Source organism: Bombina bombina, chromosome 3 (genome assembly GCF_027579735.1).
Source record: "Bombina bombina isolate aBomBom1 chromosome 3, aBomBom1.pri, whole genome shotgun sequence".
Taxonomy (NCBI): Eukaryota; Metazoa; Chordata; class Amphibia; order Anura; family Bombinatoridae; genus Bombina; species Bombina bombina.
The window spans coordinates 310,898,358-310,921,432 of NC_069501.1; the positions used below are offsets into that span (position 1 = coordinate 310,898,358).

The 23,075-nt window shown below is 38.3% G+C and overlaps 1 protein-coding gene across 1 annotated transcript in view; it reads left to right on the top strand.

Moving 5' to 3' along the window:
• PDK3 (pyruvate dehydrogenase kinase 3) overlaps positions 1 to 23,075 on the top strand; it is a 301,385-nt gene that overhangs the window by 230,638 nt on the left and 47,672 nt on the right. The window contains exon 8 of the mRNA XM_053706421.1: positions 18,160 to 18,261. Within this exon, the coding sequence (XP_053562396.1) occupies positions 18,160 to 18,261 (102 nt within the window). The remainder of the gene's footprint in view (positions 1 to 18,159; positions 18,262 to 23,075) is intronic.

A 23,075-nucleotide genomic window follows, 5' to 3' on the forward strand; every position in this document is an offset into this window, starting at 1 on the left:
TAACGGCTGTAATGGATAATTCTATCAAAAACATTTTAGCCAAAATGCCCACTTATCAGCGAAAGCGCGACTGCTCTGTTTTAGAAAATACTGAAGAGCATGAGGACGCTGATGATAATGGTTCTGACATGCCCCTACACCAGTCTGAGGGGGCCAGGGAGGTTTTGTCTGAGGGAGAAATTTCAGATTCAGGGAAAATTTCTCAACAAGCTGAACCTGATGTGATTACATTCAAATTTAAATTGGAACATCTCCGCGCTCTGCTTAAGGAGGTGTTGTCTACTCTGGATGATTGTGACAATTTGGTCATTCCAGAGAAATTATGTAAGATGGACAAGTTCCTAGAGGTCCCGGGGCCCCCCGAAGCTTTTCCTATACCCAAGCGGGTGGCGGACATTGTAAACAAAGAATGGGAAAGGCCCGGCATACCTTTTGTCCCTCCCCCTATATTTAAGAAATTGTTTCCTATGGTCGACCCCAGAAAGGACTTATGGCAGACAGTCCCCAAGGTCGAGGGGGCGGTTTCTACTCTAAACAAACGCACTACTATCCCTATAGAAGATAGTTGTGCTTTCAAAGATCCTATGGATAAAAAATTAGAGGGTTTGCTTAAAAAGATGTTTGTTCAGCAGGGTTACCTTCTACAACCAATTTCATGCATTGTTCCTGTCACTACAGCAGCGTGTTTCTGGTTCGATGAACTAGAAAAGTCGCTCGATAAAGATTCTTCTTATGAGGAGATTATGGACAGAGTTCACGCTCTTAAATTGGCTAACTCTTTTACTTTAGACGCCACTTTGCAATTAGCTAGATTAGCGGCGAAAAATTCAGGGTTTGCTATTGTGGCGCGCAGAGCGCTTTGGCTAAAATCTTGGTCAGCGGATGCGTCTTCCAAGAACAAATTGCTTAACATACCTTTCAAGGGGAAAACGCTGTTTGGCCCTGACTTGAAAGAGATTATTTCAGATATCACTGGGGGTAAGGGCCACGCCCTTCCTCAGGATAGGTCTTTTAAGGCTAAAAATAAACCAAATTTTCGTCCCTTTCGCAGAAACGGACCAGCCTCAAGTTCTACATCCTCTAAGCAAGAGGGTAATACTTCTCAAACCAAGCCAGCCTGGAGGCCAATGCAAGGCTGGAACAAAGGTAAGCAGGCCAAGAAACCTGCCACTGCTACCAAGACAGCATGAGATGTTGGCCCCCGATCCGGGACCGGATCTGGTGGGGGGCAGACTTTCTCTCTTCGCTCAGGCTTGGGCAAGAGATGTTCTGGATCCTTGGGCGCTAGAAATAGTCTCCCAAGGTTATCTTCTGGAATTCAAGGAGCTACCCCCAAGGGGGAGGTTCCACAGGTCTCAATTGTCTTCAGACCACATAAAAAGACAGGCATTCTTACATTGTGTAGAAGACCTGTTAAAAATGGGAGTGATTCATCCGGTTCCATTAGGAGAACAAGGGATGGGATTCTACTCCAATCTGTTCATAGTTCCCAAAAAAGAGGGAACATTCAGACAAATCTTAGATCTCAAGATCCTAAACAAATTTCTCAAGGTTCCATCGTTCAAAATGGAAACCATTCGGACAATTCTTCCTACCATCCAGGAAGGTCAATTCATGACCACGGTGGATTTAAAGGATGCGTATCTACATATTCCTATCCACAAGGAACATCATCGGTTCCTAAGGTTCGCCTTTCTGGACAAGCTTTACCAGTTTGTGGCACTTCCATTCGGATTAGCCACTGCTCCAAGAATTTTCACAAAGGTACTAGGGTCCCTTCTAGCGGTGCTAAGACCAAGGGGCATTGCAGTAGTACCTTACTTGGACGACATACTGATTCAAGCGTCGTCTCTACCACAAGCAAAGGCTCATACGGACATTGTCCTGGCCTTTCTCAGATCTCACGGGTGGAAAGTGAACGTAGAAAAAAGTTCTCTATCTCCGTCAACAAGAGTTCCCTTCTTGGGAACAATAATAGACTCCTTAGAAATGAGGATTTTTCTGACAGAGGCCAGAAAATCAAAACTTCTAAGCTCTTGTCAAGTACTTCATTCTGTTCTTCTTCCTTCCATAGCGCAGTGCATGGAAGTAATAGGTTTGATGGTCGCGGCAATGGACATAGTTCCTTTTGCGCGAATTCATCTAAGACCATTACAACTGTGCATGCTCAGTCAGTGGAATGGGGATTATACAGACTTGTCTCCGACGATACAAGTAGATCAGAGGACCAGAGATTCACTCCGTTGGTGGCTGACCCTGGACAACCTGTCACAAGGGATGAGCTTCCGCAGACCAGAGTGGGTCATTGTCACGACCGACGCCAGTCTGGTGGGCTGGGGCGCGGTCTGGGAACCCCTGAAAGCTCAGGGTCTTTGGTTTCGGGAAGAATCTCTTCTCCCGATAAATATTCTGGAACTGAGAGCGATATTCAATGCTCTCAAGGCTTGGCCTCAGCTAGCAAAGGCCAAATTCATACGGTTTCAATCAGACAACATGACGACTGTTGCGTATATCAACCATCAGGGGGGAACAAGGAGTTCCCTGGCGATGGAAGAAGTGACCAAAATAATTCAATGGGCGGAGACTCACTCCTGCCACTTGTCTGCAATCCACATCCCAGGAGTGGAAAATTGGGAAGCGGATTTTCTGAGTCGTCAGACATTTCATCCGGGGGAGTGGGAACTCCATCCGGAAATCTTTGCCCAAATAATTCAATTGTGGGGCATTCCAGACATGGATCTGATGGCGTCTCGTCAGAACTTCAAGGTTCCTTGCTACGGGTCCAGATCCAGGGATCCCAAGGCGACTCTAGTGGATGCACTAGTAGCACCTTGGAGCTTCAACCTAGCTTATGTGTTCCCACCGTTTCCTCTCATTCCCAGGCTGGTAGCCAGGATCAAACAGGAGAGGGTATCTGTGATCTTGATAGCTCCTGCGTGGCCACGCAGGACTTGGTATGCAGATCTGGTGAATATGTCATCGGCTCCACCATGGAAGCTACCTTTGAGACAGGACCTTCTTGTTCAAGGTCCGTTCGAACATCCGAATCTGGCCTCACTCCAACTGACTGCTTGGAGATTGAACGCTTGATTTTATCAAAGCGAGGGTTCTCAGATTCTGTCATTGATACTCTTGTTCAGGCCAGAAAGCCTGTAACTAGAAAAATCTACCATAAAATATGGAAAAAATATATCTGTTGGTGTGAATCTAAAGGATTCCCATGGAACAAGATAAAAATTCCTAAGATTCTATCCTTTCTTCAAGAAGGTTTGGAGAAAGGATTATCTGCAAGTTCTTTGAAGGGACAGATTTCTGCTTTATCTGTTTTACTTCACAAAAAGCTGGCGGCTGTGCCAGATGTTCAAGCTTTTGTTCAGGCTCTGGTTAGAATCAAGCCTGTTTACAAACCTTTGACTCCTCCTTGGAGTCTCAATTTAGTTCTTTCAGTTCTTCAGGGGGTTCCGTTTGAACCCCTACATTCCGTTGATATCAAGTTATTATCTTGGAAAGTTTTGTTTTTGGTTGCAATTTCTTCTGCTAGAAGAGTTTCAGAGTTATCTGCTCTGCAGTGTTCTCCTCCTTATCTGGTGTTCCATGCAGATAAGGTGGTTTTGCGTACTAAACCTGGTTTTCTTCCGAAAGTTGTTTCTAACAAAAATATTAACCAGGAGATAGTCGTGCCTTCTTTGTGTCCGAATCCAGTTTCAAAGAAGGAACGTTTGTTGCACAATTTGGATGTAGTTCGTGCTCTAAAATTCTATTTAGAGGCTACAAAGGATTTCAGACAAACATCTTCCTTGTTTGTTGTTTATTCTGGTAAAAGGAGAGGTCAAAAAGCAACTTCTACCTCTCTCTCTTTTTGGCTTAAAAGCATCATCAGATTGGCTTATGAGACTGCCGGACGGCAGCCTCCTGAAAGAATCACAGCTCATTCCACTAGGGCCGTGGCTTCCACATGGGCCTTCAAGAACGAGGCTTCTGTTGATCAGATATGTAAGGCAGCGACTTGGTCTTCACTGCACACTTTTACCAAATTTTACAAATTTGATACTTTTGCTTCTTCTGAGGCTATTTTTGGGAGAAAGGTTTTGCAAGCCGTGGTGCCTTCCATCTAGGTGACCTGATTTGCTCCCTCCCATCATCCGTGTCCTAAAGCTTTGGTATTGGTTCCCACAAGTAAGGATGACGCCGTGGACCGGACACACCTATGTTGGAGAAAACAGAATTTATGTTTACCTGATAAATTACTTTCTCCAACGGTGTGTCCGGTCCACGGCCCGTCCTGGTTTTTTAATCAGGTCTGATGATTTATTTTCTCTAACTACAGTCACCACGGTATCATATGATTTCTCCTATGCAAATATTCCTCCTTTACGTCGGTCGAATGACTGGGGAAGGCGGAGCCTAGGAGGGATCATGTGACCAGCTTTGCTGGGCTCTTTGCCATTTCCTGTTGGGGAAGAGAATATCCCACAAGTAAGGATGACGCCGTGGACCGGACACACCGTTGGAGAAAGTAATTTATCAGGTAAACATAAATTCTGTTTTTAAGCAACTTTCTAATGTACTCCTATTATAACATTTTCTTCATTCTCTTGGTATCTATATTTAAAAAGCAAAAATGTAAGTTTAGATGCCGGCCCATTTTTGGTGAACAAACTGTGTTGTTCTTGCTGAATGGTTGATAAATTCACTCACCAATAAACAAGGGCTGTCCAAGTTTCTGAACGACAAATTCGCTGGCTCCTTAGCTTAGATGCCTTCTTTTTCAAATAAAGATAGCAAGAGAACGAAGAAAAATTGATAATAGGAGTAAATTAGAAAGTTGCTTAAAATTGCATGCTCTATCTGAATCACGAAAAAAAAAAAATTGGGTTCAGTATCCCTTTAAGACCGCTGCTCCTTAACTCGTCCGCCTCCTCTGATGATGTGGACTTCAATCCGCCCAATCTTAAATGATCGGGTTGATTGACATCCCCTGCTAGCGTATGCTGTCGGCATTTAGCAATGCAGAGCGGACATGAATCACTATAGCGAATCATGTCCGCCCAGGGTATGATAAATCTACCCCTATGTGTGAACCACACTATGTTATGTCATTTTGGCAATATTTTCATGTCATAGTTTTATATGATTTTTAATACATATGTACACACATTACAATCAGAAAGATAGTACACTGCGGTAATCAAATGTTTTAAATAAATATACACTAGCTTTTGCATTTTGGAACACAAAAGTTTGGAATTTGGAATACATTTTGATATTCAAATTCCGTATTTTTCATTTTGGAATTTATATCTCAAAAAAATTCTAAACCAGTTTACATTAGGATTTACAGTGATTTTCCAAGCCTTTTTAAAATTATAATAATTTAAAAAGCAGCATTTGCTGTAAAGTGCTCAACTGAACATAAACGTTGGGTGCACTATTATTCAAAATTAGTGTCAATTAAATCCTTGAAAATATTATGATTTTAATTTAAATGTATATTTTTGTAACTATTGGGAAGAAGTTAAAAATGTAACTGATGAAAGATTAGTATCCCCTACTTAGATATTATCTTAACAGGTAATTCTGATTCAGCTAAGATCACTAGTACCCTCTTCAGGAAACCCATATCCTTGAACGCTACCTTATACGCCCGAAGTTGCCACCTGAGCCATACTGGTTTTGGAGTGGTTAAAGGCCACTTTATACGTATTAAACAAAACTGTTCTGAGGATGCAGATTTCCTTTTGGAGAGTGAGAGGATGAAAGAATCATTGATTTTAAGAGAATATAAACCTAAAACCCTACTAGAAGTTTCACGTATAGAATGTCTTTGATGGGTAATGAAATGAGTCGTTCCAACACTAAATTTGACAAATCCAAACCTAGCCCATAATTTAAAGAGATCTGTGGAATAATTTCTAAACATTTGTCCATAGTTACAACAGAGGATAGTCTCAAGGACTATGCCTCTGGAGGGTGTAACTTTGTATCTAGGAGAAGTTGCACAATAGGAAATATGGTATCACCCAGCATGCTCAAAAAATCGAAGGTGGCAGCTAGCAGTTGGCTAGCAGTCACGGGACATTTTAAATGTCATTTTGGAAAGTTTATTGCCTGTTCCTACACTAATGTTGGATCCCAATTCCAGTCTAGACATACACAGAAAGTTTACAACCTTGACTATTGTTCTAACTGCCGCACCACCTTTGTTGTCTACCTAATTGAGTGCATCCGATGTGAGGTACAGTACACAGGTTGCTCTACTAGAGAAGTGAGGACCAGGATTAGTACACAGGTTGCTCTACTAGAGAAGTGAGGAACAGGATTAGGGAGCATCTAAATTATGGCAGAGAATGCTCTAACCTGGCAAGGCATTTTATAAATTGCCATGAACAGGATCTGTCCTCCCTCAGTTGGCAAGTTCTTGAGTCTGTTCACCCCAAAGCCAGGGGTGATAACAGAGTAAATAGATTACTGTACAGAGAGGCTTTCTGGATCTTCATTTTACAAACCAGGAGACCTAAAGGTTTCAAAATAGATGGGGACATAATACACTTTTGGCAATGTTAGGCCCATAAATGATGACTACAATTAGAGATATTAGACATCCTTTTAGAGGAGTCTCTGGTCCCTTATGGAGTATACACTTAACCATATAACTTCTCTAATGATAACCCCAATGTAATAATGCTATGATGAAATGTGAGCCACTGCATTTGCTAAGGTGACATATTAAGATTTAATTATGACAGACAGGTATTATGAATTTAGGCATTTATAGCCATCTAATATTTGGATCTTTTGGTGAGAGTTTATCACCTACTTACTTGTAACATGTTATACAGAGGACTGTCATCTGCAGCACACTATGACATCAGTTAAAAGCTACTTACAGAGCGTTCTCCATAAACTATATAAGTGTGGTAATGGCAGGGGAAGTTAATCAAGTACAAATGTTCATTAGATAGTCTATGCACCTTTAGTAGATAATCATTGCACTGTCACTTTAAGTTTGTGGTGTCAATTAAGCACGTGCTTGCAGCAGCCAATTACTTTTGTTTTAATTTGTATTTAAGTGTCATGGTAACCTGTGTGATTTATGTCTATGAATAAGGCAATTGTCTGCTGCTTTTTATATTTCAATTTTTTGTTTCCTGTTTAAATAAAGTTTGGAATTTTTATTCGCTTGTGCTTTGGATGACTTGCTGGTTCTTCTGCTTTTTGATTGAGATTAATCCTGTCAGTAAAGTTAGGTTGGACCTCTACCCAGATATTTATTAAAGGGACATAAAGTTAAAATAATAAAATGCTTAGAGCTATATTACGAGTGGAGTGCAAACTATTGCGCGTGAAGGATAAGGGGTTTATCTTGGGTGTTTGCACTTGTCGGGCTTACATCAGGTATTACAAGTTTAAAGTAAAGGTGATCGCTTGAGCACAATCACAATTTATGCTAGAATGATTACCGCAACTTCAGAGCTCTGGTTAACTGTTTTGTGCCGGTTGATAACCCAGACCACTTTATCACAGTGACTTGCATGCATATGATACGCTTTTCCACTTACATAAATACTGCATATTAACCTCTGCTTTTCTGCATGACTGTGGCTTGCTTTCTAAGTACTGTTAAAAGGCATAGTAAACACCAAAAATGTTATTGTTTAAAAAGATAGATAATCCCCTTATTGACTTTTCCCCAGTTTTGCATAACGAACACTGGTATAGTAATATACTTTGTACCTCTGTAATTACCTTGTATCTAAGCTTCTGCACACTGCCTCCTTATTTCAGGCAATTAGTGCTGACTCTTAAATAACTTCACGTGCATGAGCACAGTGTTATCTATATTAAACACATGAATTAACACCCTCTAGCTGTGAAAAACTGTCAAATGCATTCCGATAAGAGATGACCTTCATGGGCTTAGAAATTAGCAAATGAGCCTACCTAGGTTAAGCTTTCAACTAAGAATACAAAGTGAAACAAAGCAAAATTGATGATAAAAGTAAATTAGAAAGTTGTTTACAATTACAAGCGTTATCTGAATCATGAAACTATAATTTGGACTACTATTCTTTTAAGCTGAAGACAGTTGTATCTCATAAATGCACTAACACTCCTTTACAGAACCGCATCTTACTTTATTGAACCGAGCCCTGACTTATCCAACTGTGGGACATTATTTATAAGCTAGCTAGCTTTTGCTTCATATATGCCTTTTTTTGTGCAGTATATGCCTTCAAGATGAGGATTGACGTCTTTTATTTTTAATTTGACTGGGGACACCCAGTCTATAGGTTTATAGCATATGCATCATATAGAGGCCTACTTATCAAGCCGTCAACTGTGCTGCATTCAACGGCACCAATACGCTCGTCTGACATCGCCTGAATACGCTCTCCTTATTTAACAAAAAAGCTGTCGAAAAGCCGCGCACCAAGTACGGGGCGATGAGCAGCGGACTGTTGTTAACTAACAGTCATCGATCTTGTTGCTATTCGGCTTTTTCCCAGCTTTATTTATACCCTATCACTAAACACCACCACTATACTAAAATGTTTAACCCCTATCCCGCCGCAAATAAATAAAAAATAAAAAATGTTTAACCCCTATCCCACCGCAAATAAATAAAGTTATTAACCCCTATCCCGCCGCTCCCGGAGCCCACCGCAACTAAATAAAGTTATTAACCCCTATCCCGCCGCTCCTGGAGCCCACCGCAACTAAATAAAGTTATTAACCCTTAAACCGCCGCTCCCTGGAGCCCTCCGCAACTAAATAAATGTATTAACACCCTAAACCCCTGTCCTCCCACATCACTACCACTTACTAAACATATTAACCCCTAAACCACCAGCCCCCCACATCGCCATAAACTAAATTAAGCTATTAAACCCTAAACCTAACAACCTGCTAACTTTATATTAAATATTAACTCATCCCTATCTTATAATAAATTTAAACTTACCTTAGAATTAAATTAAACTATATTAAACTAATAATTAATCTACCCTAACTATTATACTAAAATTACATTAAACTATATTACATATTTAAACACCTAACCCTACTCAACTTATTTAAATCTACAATAAAGAATTACTAAATTACAAAAAATTAACAACTAAGTTACAAAAAATAAATAACACTAAGTTACATAAAATAAAAAACACTAAGTTGCTCAAAATAAAAAAGAAATTATCAAATATTTAAACTAATTACACCTAATTTAAGAGCCCTATGAAAATAAAAAGCCCCCCAAAATAAAAGAAACCTAGCCAACAATAAACTATCAATGGCCCTTAAATGACCCCCCCAACAGTAAAACCCACCACCCACACAACCAAACCCCCCAAATAAAAACCTATCTAAAAAAACCTAAGCTCCCCATTGCCCTGAAAAGGGCATTTGGATGGGCATTGCCCTTAAAAGGGCATTTAGCTCTTTTTCCTTGCCCAAACCCTAATCTAAAATTAAAACCCACCCAATAAACCCTTAAAAAAACCTAACACTAACCCCCGAAGATCCACTTAAAGTTTTTGAAGACCCGACATCCATCCTCAACGAAGCGGCAGAAGTCTTCATACAAGTGGGTCGAAGTCTTCATCCAACCGGGCAGAAGTCTTCATCCAGACGGCATCTTCTATCTTCATCCATCCGATGTGGAGCGGCTCCATCTTCAAGACATCCGGCGCGGAGCATCCTCTTCTTCCGACGTCTTCTTTACAATGAGGTTTCCCTTTAAATTAGGTCATCCAAGATGGCGTCCCTTGAATTCTAATTGGCTGATAGGGTGGCGGATTGAAAAGCAGGTACGCTGGGCCGGAATAGTGGCGAGCGTACCTGTTAGCAGTTTGATAACTTGCAAAAGTAGTCAGATAGTGCCGAATTTGTATTCGGAACATCTGTAATGACGTAAGCATCAATCTGTGTCGAACTGAGACCGGCGGATTGTATGTTACGTCACAGATTTCAACTTTTGCCGGTCTGTAGGGTTTGATAAATGAGGCGAATCAGGCTCTCCACAATTACGCTGCGGAATTCCATTGTATTTGCGGTTGACGGCTTGATAAATAGGCATCATAGTATTTGATTTATTGTGTATTGTAATAAAACTTTTTTCATTATTTTGCATAACTATTTTCTTGATGTTTCATTTGGAGTGCGGTGATACTTTATATTATGTCTAATATTTAAGCTCCTAGAACTGGAGGGAGCTATTTATCCAGAGCATTCTACATCTGTAATATATTTATTTGTATGATTATTATTGAATTTGATTACTATAAGGTGCTGGTAATAGTGTGTGTGTATATATATATATATATATATATATATATATATTTATATATTTATTTATTTATTTATTTATCTTGATCTATAATCCCAGAATTATCCAGCCACTATATACAGAAATACCCAATTGATGGAGTGAAAATATCGCATTTTCACCTCCCCAAAAAACAAATATGAGGCAGGAGTTATACAACAAAGAATGAAAGAAATTGTGCACAATATTTTCCTGTCTTATATAGCACTTCTAAACAAAGACACCCATTGCGTTCTGCAGATGCCATCGGTATCTGTATTATAATTGTAATGCTAATACTATTTCTAATTACAAATAATTTATTATTGTTGTCTGTAGTGGTTCTGTGCAGTTTTTACAGAATTTCACCATTCACATGTGGTTAAGAATTGTTGGCCAGATGGCAGCAAGATTAAAGTATAAAATAAGTAGTTAAACCTTGTTCTGTGCCTTGCGTGCATTCAGTAATAATAGGACAATACAAGAACATTTGTCCACATTGTAATTTTTATGTTGCTTTTCACATTTCACTGGATTATTACATATATTTTATTTTTTTAACATCAAGACTGACAACCCTTTAGTTTGTGTTGCTATTTATAGTTTTCTTTTTAAATATCACGTTCCCCTTTCAGCATTTGTATGTTGTTCTTCTGGCCTCAATCTCAAAGGAGAAAGTTTAGCAACAAAAACTGACTTTATTTTAGTGTCAAGCTAAAAAATCATTTTATGTGTATAAAAGAGCAACAATTCAACAAACTAATCTTTTCTCATGCAGAAATAATTTTATGTGAAAGTTGTTTATTTTGAAACTAGCAATATACGTGTAAGCTTGTGCACACAGCTAATACATGCTGATTGGCTAAAGAAGACACCTCTCAAAGCTGTATTGGTGAACATGGAAACCCTCCATGAGTATGAACGGAAAATATTGGGTATGTTTAATACAGGAAAAACATTTTTTTTTAATACTTGTACTTCCCGCATATCGTGCATGGGAGGCAGGTAGATCCGGGGTGGAGTTAGGAGTATAGAGTCATGTAGGGCAGCGCTGGGTCGGTGAGCACAGAACAGAGTGGGAAGGGGGCAGGGGCATATAAGGGTTGGGCTAGGGGGTTATTATTATTATTGTTTGAAGCGCCAATTTACCCAGCACTGTAACATTACGAATTCAGCTGAGGAGTACAATTATCAGAATACATTTACATAAATCAAAAAGCATAGAGGGCCCTGCCCTTGAGTCACTGTAGCCACCAATCAGCAAGCGCTACCTATGGTGCTGAACCAAAATGGGCCGGCTCCTAAGCTTGCATTCCTGCTTTTCAATTAAATATATCAAGAGAACAAAGAAAACATTATAATAGGAGTAAATTAGAAAGTTGCTTAAAATTGCATGCTCTATCTGAATCATAAAAGGGAAAAAAATGATATCCCTTTAATTAACACAGTAATATCTGGGTGGTTTGAACTGCAAACTGTAATATATTTAAAATTGCTTTTAAATGGAAGGAAAACTGACTTTCATTAGCCAAACAACAAATTAAACTAGGCCGAATTTAAATGTTATGTGGACCAAAGGTTTCTATTTATTATACATCTGTGGTGACACATTGGCGTGGATATAATCTACCTGCAAAACCTGTTTTCCCAGAGTTATTACTTAACTCTAAAACAAATGGATAACCATATGTTTAGAAAACCAGTTAGGATAAAAAAAAATACTTTTCCCCTAATTGTTCTGAATTATCGGTATCACTATCCTTAGCTTGGCTTTGGTTCAGAGTGATTTACTGGTATAATCAGGGATAACACTACTTGGGTGGTGGAAAGCAGCAGAGTGTTTCATTTCATAAGGAAAGATTGGCAGGTTGCACAATGATATATTGTGGTGCCTTCTTACATGTAGTCCTTAAGCAACAATTTTATTAATAATTGGGCATTTAAATACCTACTTTATTTCAGTGTTAAGCCTATTACCTTGTTATTTTACTTTTATAATTAGTAATCATAGAAACAGAAAGTAGTAATTTTGACTCAGAGAAGACTTGAGTACAATCTCCTTGTTACCAAGAGCTGTAATTATGTTGATGCCAAGAAAAGCATATAAAAAATATTTGCTAGCAGTGCTACACGTGTATACTTCTTAAGGGGGCAGTGCAACAAAATGCTAATGCATTTGCACCTTGTCATAGGATAAAAGGTGCAAGTTGGGTCATGTTAAATTGGCTTCCTGTTGCACATGGGTAGAACAACGCTCTTCTGTATAGATAGTTCTTTATGTCACAAATATTTAAATAACCACAAGGAAATATTTGTATAGTTGTGTTATGCTTAAAGGGGCATAAACCCTTTTTTTCTTTTTCTTTCGTGATTCAGATAGAACATACAAATTTAAACAACTTTTCTATTTATTTCTATTATTATCACATTTTCTTTGTTTTTCTCTTATCCTTTGTTGAAAAGCAGAAAGGTAAGCTTAGGCGTGTGCAGGTATCTGCTGAACTATATGGCAGCAGTTTTTCAATAATGTTATACATTTTTAAGATCACTAGATGGCAGTGCTCTACACGTGAATGCTACATATCTAGATATTTCTTCAACAAAGAATAACATAAAAATAAAGCAAATTTGATAATAAAACTAAATTGGAAACTTTTTAAAAATGGTATTCTCTATCTGCATCATGGAGTTGTATGTCCCTTTAAGCATTCTTTTAATGCCACACCGTAGTGTATTTTTTATTTGTTTCATTTAAAGGGACAGTAATCCTTGTAGATTAAAATATCATAGTGTAACTATATTAGAATAGACTTGCTTGCACAATTGTTTTTCAGTGGTCAGACTCCACCCACTACTATCCTAATTTTAAGGAGCCATCCTGGACTTGAGTCGGAAGATGACAGGGCGTGCCACTGTCATTGCGTTAACACATCTCCTTTGTTTGGCTTCAGCAAAAATGATAAGATAACAAACTGCTTACAGGTAGAACAACACTTTATCCAAACTGCAGGGGACCGGAGAAGTTTAGATTTCGGAATAGTTTGGATTTTGGAATATTTGCATCTGTAACATGGGACAGTTTGGAGAGGGGATGTGACTAAATGTAAGCAACAACATCTTATGTCATTTAGGCAATATTTATATGTCAGAATACAGCTTATACATGCAACCTAATGGTAGTTTTATAGCGTTCTTAATACTTCTGTATACATAGTACCCTCAGAAAGATAGTACAGTGCTGTAATCAGAAAAGTAATATTTGTTGTTTTAAATAAATATAGACTAGTATTTGCATTTTAGAACACAAAACCAGACCAAAGACACAGACAGAGAAGATTGTGGTGTACAGACTTGGATAAATAGGAACTTCAGATTTGTCATGAGATGCAGGACATATGCAGGACACAGCAATGATGGTACAACTCTATTTTATTACAGAGCATAGAAACATACATCTAGTCAGGTTGATTTCACTAACTGCGACACAGACTCCCGGACCTAAGCCCCGCCCCCAAACTAATGACATCACATCCTGCTCTCATCACAAGATTATTTCATTTTTTTTTAAAAATATTAATTAAAATGTTTGGATTTCAGAATAAGTTTGGATTTTTGAATTCCGGATCTGGGGTTTTGTACCTGTATTAGTCTTTACATAGGTTAAACACATACATTTGCAGTAGAGCCAGCGGTATCCTCCACATTTTGATTGCAAAAAAATATTTTCGTACAAATTACAACACAATTCTGCATAATCATACAATTCTATTTGCATACAAAAACTTTCACCAGCCTAATATTCCATTTTTTTGATGGAATTGCTAAACTTAAATGACACCAATCAGTTACCTGGTTACGTTGACATGGTTGGTTATAGTTGTGTGACATAAAAGCCTGACCTAGAATAATATAGGATTGATATAAATTATGTTATGTATGAGGCGTAATGATACTAAGTTTAAAAGACATCCATCTATGTCAAATTTTTCATTTTGTCATGTGTGTGTGTGTGTGTATATATATATATATATATATATATATATATATATATATATATTTATATATATACTCACCTGCCACTTTATTAGGTACACCTTGCTAGTACCGGGTTGGACCCCCTTTTGCCTTCAGAACTGCCTTAATTCTTTGTGACATAGATTCAACTAGGTGTTAGAAACATTCCTCAGACATTTTGATCCATATTTACATGATAGCATCACACAGTTGCTGCAGATTTGTCGGCTGCCCATCCATTATGCAAATCTTCAGTTCCACCACATCCCAAAGGTGCTCTATTGGATTGAGATCTGGTGACTGTGGTGGCCATTAGAGTACTGTGAACTCATTGTCATGTTCAAGAAACCAGTTTGTGATGATTTGAGCTTTGTGACATGGTGCATTATCCTGCTGGAAGTAGCCATCAGAAGATGGGTACATTGTAGTCATAAAGGGATGGACATGGTCAGCAACAATAATCAGGTAGGACGTGGCATTTAAATGCTCCATTGGTACTATTTGGGGTCCCAAAGTATGCCAGGAAAATACTCCCACACTATTACACCACCACCACCAGTCTGAACCGTTGATACAAGGCAGGATGGATCCATGCTTTCATGTTGTTTACGCCAAATTCTGACCCTACCATCTCAATGTCGCAGCTGAAATCGAGACTCATCAGACCAGGCAACCTTTTTCCAATATACAATTGTCCAATTTCGGTGAGCCTGTGCGAATTGTAGCCTGAGTTTCCTGTTCTTAGCTGACAGGAGTGGCACCCGGTGTGGTCTTCTGCTGCTGTAGCCCATCTGCTTCACGGTTCGACGTGTTGTGCATTCAGAGATGGTATTCTGCATAGCTTGCCTTTCTATCATCTTGAACCAGTCTGCCCATTCACCTCTGACATCAACAAGGCATTTTCCTCTACACAACTATTTTCTCTTTTCTGACCATTCTCTGTAAACCCTAGAGATGGTTGTGTGTGAAAATCCCTAGATCAGCAGTTTTTTAAATACTCGGACTAGTCTGTCTGGCACCAACAACCATGCCACATTCAAAGTCGTTTAAATCCCCTTTCTTCCCCATTCTGATGCTCGGTTTGAACTTCAGCAAGTGGTCTTTACCACGTCTAAATGCCTAAATGCATTGAGTTGCTGCCATTGGCTGTGATTGGCTAATTAGCAATTTGTGTTACCATGCAATTGAACAGGTGTACCTATTAAAGTGGCCGGTGAGTGTATATATATGTGTGTGTGTGTGTGTATATATGTATATATGTATGTATGTATATATATATATATATATATATAATTAAATTAAGAAAAAGAATATCCTGTCCAGCACTCACTAATTCCTAAATATGATAAATGGATTTAACCACTAAGGAAAAGAACAAATGACAAAGTAGAAATTGTTAATAATATCAGTCACAGTGAATACATATAAAGAATATGTTAAACATACTTGCATTTATTTTTTGCAGTCCAAAAGAAATGGCTATAAATATACATTCAGTATCCCCATATTTTAACCATAGTGCACTGATGGAACTAAATAAAGGAGAGCTCTCATGAAAAATAAAAAATAAAAATTAATGAATGAGAAATTATATGAAAAATCCCAAATCAATTCCAGCAAAGTAAAATAAGTTCCAAATTCCTGTTACAACACAGGGAGAAAGGCTCTATAATGCAATTCCCAAAAGGCACTAGAAATAGTTAAAAGTCCGAGAAGATAAGAGATATATAGCAAAGTTGGCAGTGGAGATGTTTTATGGTGCATCCAGGTGGATTCTGAAAAAGGCATGGTGGTGAAAGAATACATCCAGGTGGGTTCTTTCACCACCCCTTTTGCTCTTTTTCTCCCCCCTCTTTTTAACTCTCTCTCCCCCCTCTCTTTTGCCTGTGTAGGCCCACGATTAACTCTTTACCATTGAAAACGTTCACTAGAGAGCTCCAGGCAATCGCGGCTGTATGCAGTAATATCGTATGCAGCAGTTTCACAGTCACTGAATTTGTACTCGCTCATACCACCATAGAGGGATCCAGTGCAATTCCACACTGTCTCAGCTGTTACTATAAGTATTCTCTGCCGTAGCGGTCAGTATTCAGGGCTGTATGGGGTTCCACTGTCGCGGATCCACACCTCCTTGCTGCACCTCTAAGTTCCTGGTCAGCTAGGTATATCTTCCTGGTGAATGTCTCTCCCCAAACAAGCCTCCCTCAGCGGTATATAGTGGATTTCATCTGCTTGGATAACAAACTATGTTTGCTACTCCTGACACCTCTGCTACAGCCTCCAAACTCTTGTAACATTGAATTTGATTTGTTTGACTGTTAAACAAATGCCAGCTATGCGCGTTTCACCCCTCAGGCACTGGGGCTTTGTCGGGCAAGAGTTTGGAGGAATTGATTGCGGTACCTTCCATTACATTTTTAGTGTACGCCGGAGATCGGATGAAGAGAGAAGCCTCCACGCCGCTGAGGATCGCCACCACTGAAGACCGCCACTCCGGATCCATGCATTAGGGAAGACCAGTCCGCACCGCCTTCGCTCCGGATTAAGATAGAAAAAGGAGCCGCCTGGAAGAAGACCCCCGCTGGACTTAAGGAACAGTGAGTACCTATTTAGGGCTTAGTCATAGGATTTTATTTTTATTTTTGGGGGGCAGTAAAATAGCTGAATGCCCCTACAAATGCCCTTTTAGGGGCAATGGGTAGCTTAGGTGTTTTTAGACTTTTTTGGGGGGGTTGGTTGGTTTGGGGGTTTTACTGTTAGAGGGTAATTGGTAATTTTTTTTAAGTAAAAGAGCTCTTTATCTTAGGGTTAAGTATTAGATGGGGGGGTTTATTTTGGGGGGGATTTTTTATTTTTATAGGGGTAATAGTTTAGGTTTAAATTTTTTATTTTGGATAGCTTTCTTTATTTTTTTCGTAATTTTACATTTTTTATTTTGTTGTAACATTAGCTTGGGGGGTGTAATTTTTTAAACATAGTCTGCCCTCTGGGCAGGCTTATCACCTAGTTTATTATATTTAGGAATTAGTGAGTGCTGGACAGGATAGTCTTTTTCTTTTTATTCATTTAATTATTACTTTTTTTAACTATCCCCTTGCACTGATTGCCTGTAAATAATTTAAACACCGGGAATTGTACTAATCCATTGATAACGAATACTGGTGAGTACTGACAACACAATCTTTTAATATATATATATATATATATATATACACACACACACACATAAATAGAATTTGAATATAGTCAATGTAACGTAAACTGTAAAATACTTTAATTTTATTATTAATTTCACTAGAATGCATCATTAAGAACACAACAGAAATTTGCATTGCCAAGCGTGCCAACTTGATGGCTATGGATTTTTTTTTTAACATAATGGCCTAAAAATATACTTTATAATACAGAATAGTGATTAAGTATACTTTTCTAAAGCGAATACTGTGAACCGTTATATGACTTTAATAACTCTTCAAAATCAACTTAAAGTTGATAAAAAGGCAGAACAAAAATCTTGAGAGAGGCCATTAATCATTACTTTTTGGCTGTGCGGAAGGGGGATACGGTCCCTGAAACATCACAAATAAAGGCATGTAATTAAAAGGACCAGTGAGTGCAAGCCATTTGTTCATTGAAATTCAATTTTTTTGCATGCACCCTGGCAAGTTGACCTATGAAGTGTGAGTGCTCTCCAATTGTCTATATATATATATATAGAGAGAGAGAGAGAGAGAGATATTTTGTTTCACCGATAGAGACAATATCCTCATATTTAAATTGTTGGTTGTATATGTGGGATTGATATGTTGTTGATCAGTATGATTTCTATTTCCCCACAACAGAATTCTATGAGGGCCACTGTGGAGCTACATGAAAGCAGAATGGAAAGTTTGCCACCTGTAAAGGCCTTAGTTACATTAGGGAAAGAAGATCTCTCTATAAAGGTAATATTGTAATGTGTCTGCCATATACCGCCTATGTCCTATTATGAAATAAACATTCATTATTGTATACTGGAATGTTAATTTAATACACAGTTACTGCTAGATTACGAGTGGTGCATTCGTGTTTTAACGCTGAAAAAATGTCCATTTCAGCGTTAAAACAGCACCGCAGCCATTACGAGTCTTGTCAGTATAGCTGTACAGCAAGCCTTTTAGCCTGTAATGCAAAGTCAGTACCGCACTTGTAAAAATTAACCGCTAGATTTAGAGTTTTGTTGGTAAACACCTGCGGTGCTAATGAGCCTTTTTTTTTTTTCAGCGCACCCTTAAGACAACGCTGGTATTACGAGTTTTCTGAATGGCTGCGTTAGCCTCAGAAAAGTGAGCGTTGAGCCAAATTTTGCTCCACTTCAACCCTCAATACCAGCGTTGCTTACGGTAGCGGTAAGCTGGAAAAACGTGCTCGTACACGATTTCCCCATAGGAAACAATGGGGCTGAGCTGGCTGAAAAAAAACCTAACACCTACAAAAAAGCAGCGTTCAGCTCCTAACGCAGCCCATTGTTTCCTATGGGGAAACACTTTCTAAGTCCGCACCTAACACCCTAACATGAACCTGAGTTTAAACACCCCTAATATTACACTTATTAACCCCTAATCTGCCGCCCCCGCTATCGCTTACACCTGCATTATACTATTAACCCCTAATCTGCCGCTCCGGACACCGCCGCAACCTACATTATAGCTATGAACCCCTAATCTGCTGTCCCTAACATCGCCGATACCTACATTATATTTATTAACCCCTAATCTGTCCCCCCCCAACGTCGCCGCCACCTACCTACACTTATTAACCCCTAATCTGCCTACCGGACATCGCCGCCACTATAATAAATGTATTAACCCCTAAACCGACGCACTCCCGCCTCGAAAACACTATAATAAATTTTATTAACCCCTAATCTGCCCTCCCTAACATCGCCGCCACCTACCTACAATTATTAACCCCTAATCTCCCGCCCCCAACGTCGCCGTTACTATAATAAAGTTATTAAACCCTAAAACTAAGTCTAACCCTAACACCCCCCTAAATTAAATATAATTTAAATAAAACAAAATAAAATTACTATCATTAAATAAATTAATCCTATTTAAAACTAAATACTTACCTATCAAATAAACCATAAGATAGCTACAATATAACTAATACTTACATTGTAGCTATTTTAGGATTAATATTTATTTTACAGGCAACTTTGTATTTATTTTAACTAGGTACAATAGCTATGAAATAGTTAATAAGTATTTAATAGCTACCTAGTTTTAATAATTACAAAATTACCTGTAAAATAAATCCTAACCTAAGTTACAAATACACCTAACACTACACTATCAATAAATTAATTAAATAAATTACCTACAATTATCTAAACTAAAATATAATTCAATAAACTAAACTATAGTACAAAAAAATACACTAAATTACAAAAAATAAAAAAATATTACAAGAATTGTAATCTAATTACACCTAATCTAAGCCCCCTAATAAAATAAAAAAGCCCCGCAAAATAATAAAATTCCCTACCCTAAACTAAATTACAAAGTAATCAGCTCTTTTATCAGCCCTTAAGAGGGCTTTTTGCAGGGCATTGCCCCAAAGTAATCAGCTCTTTTACCTGTAAAAAAAAATACAATCCCCCCCAACATTACAACCCACCCCCCACACACCCCTACTCTAAAACCCACCCGATCCCCCCTTAAAAAAAAACTAACACTACCCCCCTGAAGGTCACCCTACCTTGAGTCGTCTTCAGCCAGCCGGCCATCAATGGGACAGAAGAGAACATCCGGAGCAGCAGAAGTCTTCATCCGATCGGGGCAAAAGAGGTCCTCCAAGCGGCATCTTCTATCTTCAATCAACCGGAGCGGAGCCATCTTGAATCTAGCCGACGTGGAGCCATCCTCTTCTTCCGATGTCCTAAGGCCGAATGAAGGTTCTTTTAAATGGCGTCCCTCGAATTCCAATTGGCTGATAGGATTCTATCAGCCAATCGGAATTAAGGTAGGAAAAATCCGATTAGTTGATTTAATCAGCCAATCGGATTGAAGAGGATCGCTCCACGTCGGCTGGATTCAAGATGGCTCCGCTCCGCTCTGGTTGACTGAAGATAGAAGATGCCGCTTGGATGAAGACATCTGCCGCTTGGAGGACCTCTTCTGCCCCGATCGGATGAAGACTTCTGCCGCTCTGGATGTCTTCTTCTGTCCCATCGATGGCCGGCTGGCTGAAGACGACTCAAGGTAGGGTGATCTTCAGGGGGGTAGTGTTAGGGTTTTTTAAGCGGGGATCGGGTGGGTTTTAGAGTAGGGGTGTGTGGGTGGTGGGTTGTAATGTTGGGGTGGGGATTGTATTTGTTTTTTTTTACAGGTTAAAGAGCTGATTACTTTGGGGCAATTCCCCGCAAAAAGCCCTTTTAAGGGCTGGTAAAAGAGCTGATTACTTTGTAATTTAGTTTAGGGTAGAGCAATTTATTATTTTGGGGGGCTTTTTTATTTTATTAGGGGGTTTAGATTAGGTATAATTAGATTAAAATTCTTGTAATATTTTTTTATTTTTTGTAACTTAGTGTTTGTTTTTGTATTATAGTTTAGTTTATTGAATTGTATTTTACTTTAGATAATTGTAGTTAATTTATTTAATTAATTAATTGATAGTGTAGTGTTAGGTGTATTTGTAACTTAGGTTAGGATTTATTTTACATGTAATTTTGTACTTATAGTTATTAACTATTTAATAGCTATTGTACCTAGTTAAAATAAATACAAAGCTGCCTGTAAAATAAATATAAATCCTAAAATAGCTACAATGTAACTATTAGTTATATTGTAGCTATATTAGGGTTTATTTTATAGGTATTTAGTTTTAAATAGGATTAATTTATTTAATGATAGTCATTTTAGTTAGTTTTATTTAAATTATATTTAAGTTAGGGGGGTGTTAGGGTTAGAGTTAAACTTAGGTTTAGGGGTTAATAACGTTATTATAGTAGCGGCAACGTTGGGGGCGGGAGATTAGGGGTTAATAATTGTACCTAGTTAAAATAAATACAAAGTTGCCTGTAAAATAAATATAAATCCTAAAATAGCTACAATGTAACTATTAGTTATATTGTAGCTATATTAGGGTTTATTTTATAGGTAAGTATTTAGTTTTAAATAGGATTAATTTATTTAATGATGGTCATTTTAGTTTGTTTTATTTAAATTATATTTAAGTTAGGGGGGTGTTAGGGTTAGGGTTAGACTTAGGTTTAGGGGTTAATAACGTTATTATAGTAGCGGCAACTTCGGGGGCGGGAGATTAGGGGTTAATAATTGTAGGTAGGTGGCAGCGATGTTAGGGAGGGCAGATTAGGGGTTAATAAATATAATATAGGTGGCAGCGATGTTAGGGAGGGCAGATTAGGGGTTAATAAATATAATATAGGTGTCAGCGATGTTAGGGACAGCAGATTAGGGGTTCATAGGGATAATGTAGGTGGCGGCGATGTCCGGTTGGAAGATTAGGGGTTAAAAAAATGTATTATATGGTTTGTGATGTGGGGGGGCCTCGGTTTAGGGGTTCATGGGTAGTTTATGGGTGTTAGTGTACTTTATAGCACTGTAGTTAAGAGCTTTATGTTCCGGCGTTAGCCTATAAAACTCTTAACTACTGACCTTTTTTTGCGGTTGGAGTCTTGGCAGTAGAGGCTGTACCGCTCACTTCTTCCAAGACTCGTAAAACCATCGTTAGGCAAATCCCATAGAAAAGATAGGATACACAATTGACATAAGGGGATTTGTGGTAGCCTCGAGTCGCGGGCGTTAAAAAGCAGCGTTAGGACCCCTTAACGCTGCTTTTTAAGGCTAACGCAGAACTCTAAATCAAGGTGTTTGTTTTTTCAGGGGATTCCCATAGCGCTGCCATTACGAGTTTTGCGTTGAGGCTAAAAAAACCTGCGTTACAGCCTTAAACAACAAGATCTGTAACGCCATCTAAAAGAAGTAGTTATGAGTTTTACGCTACAAATCTGTTATATAAAACTCACAACTAAACTGCTACAAAGTACACTAAACTGCTACAAAGTACACTAAACACCCATAAACTACCTATTAACCGCTAAACCGAGGCCCTCCCGCTATGTTAAATTTATTAAACCCTAATCTGCCGCTCCCGATATCGCTGCCACTAAAAAAAAAATTAACCCCTATTCCGCAGCTCCCCGACATCGTCACCACAATAATAAACGTTTTAACCCCTAAACCGCCGCCCTCCCGCATCGCAAAAACTATTTAAATATTATTAACCTCTAATCTGCCATCCGCCCACATCGCCCCCACTATACTTAAGTTATTAAGCCCTACACCGCCGCCACTATAATAAACCTATTAACCCCTAAACCGCAAGCCCCTCACAATGAAATATACTAAAATAAACTAAACTGAAAGCCCCCACATCACAATAAAACTAAATTAAACTACTAAACCTAACCCCCCCCTAATTTTAGATTAAAATTTACAATTTCCCTATCTTAAATTAAATTAAAACATACCTGTCAAATTAAAAGAACTAAATTTAAACTAACAATTAAACTAATATAATTATTAAACTAAAATTAAACTAGCTACCAATTAAATTAAACTAAAATACACATTAAAAAAATCATAACACTACTCTAAAAATTACAAACTATCGAATTACAAAAATAAAAAAGACTAAATTACAAAAAACAACAAACACTAAATTACAAAAAATAACAAATGAAATTATCAAA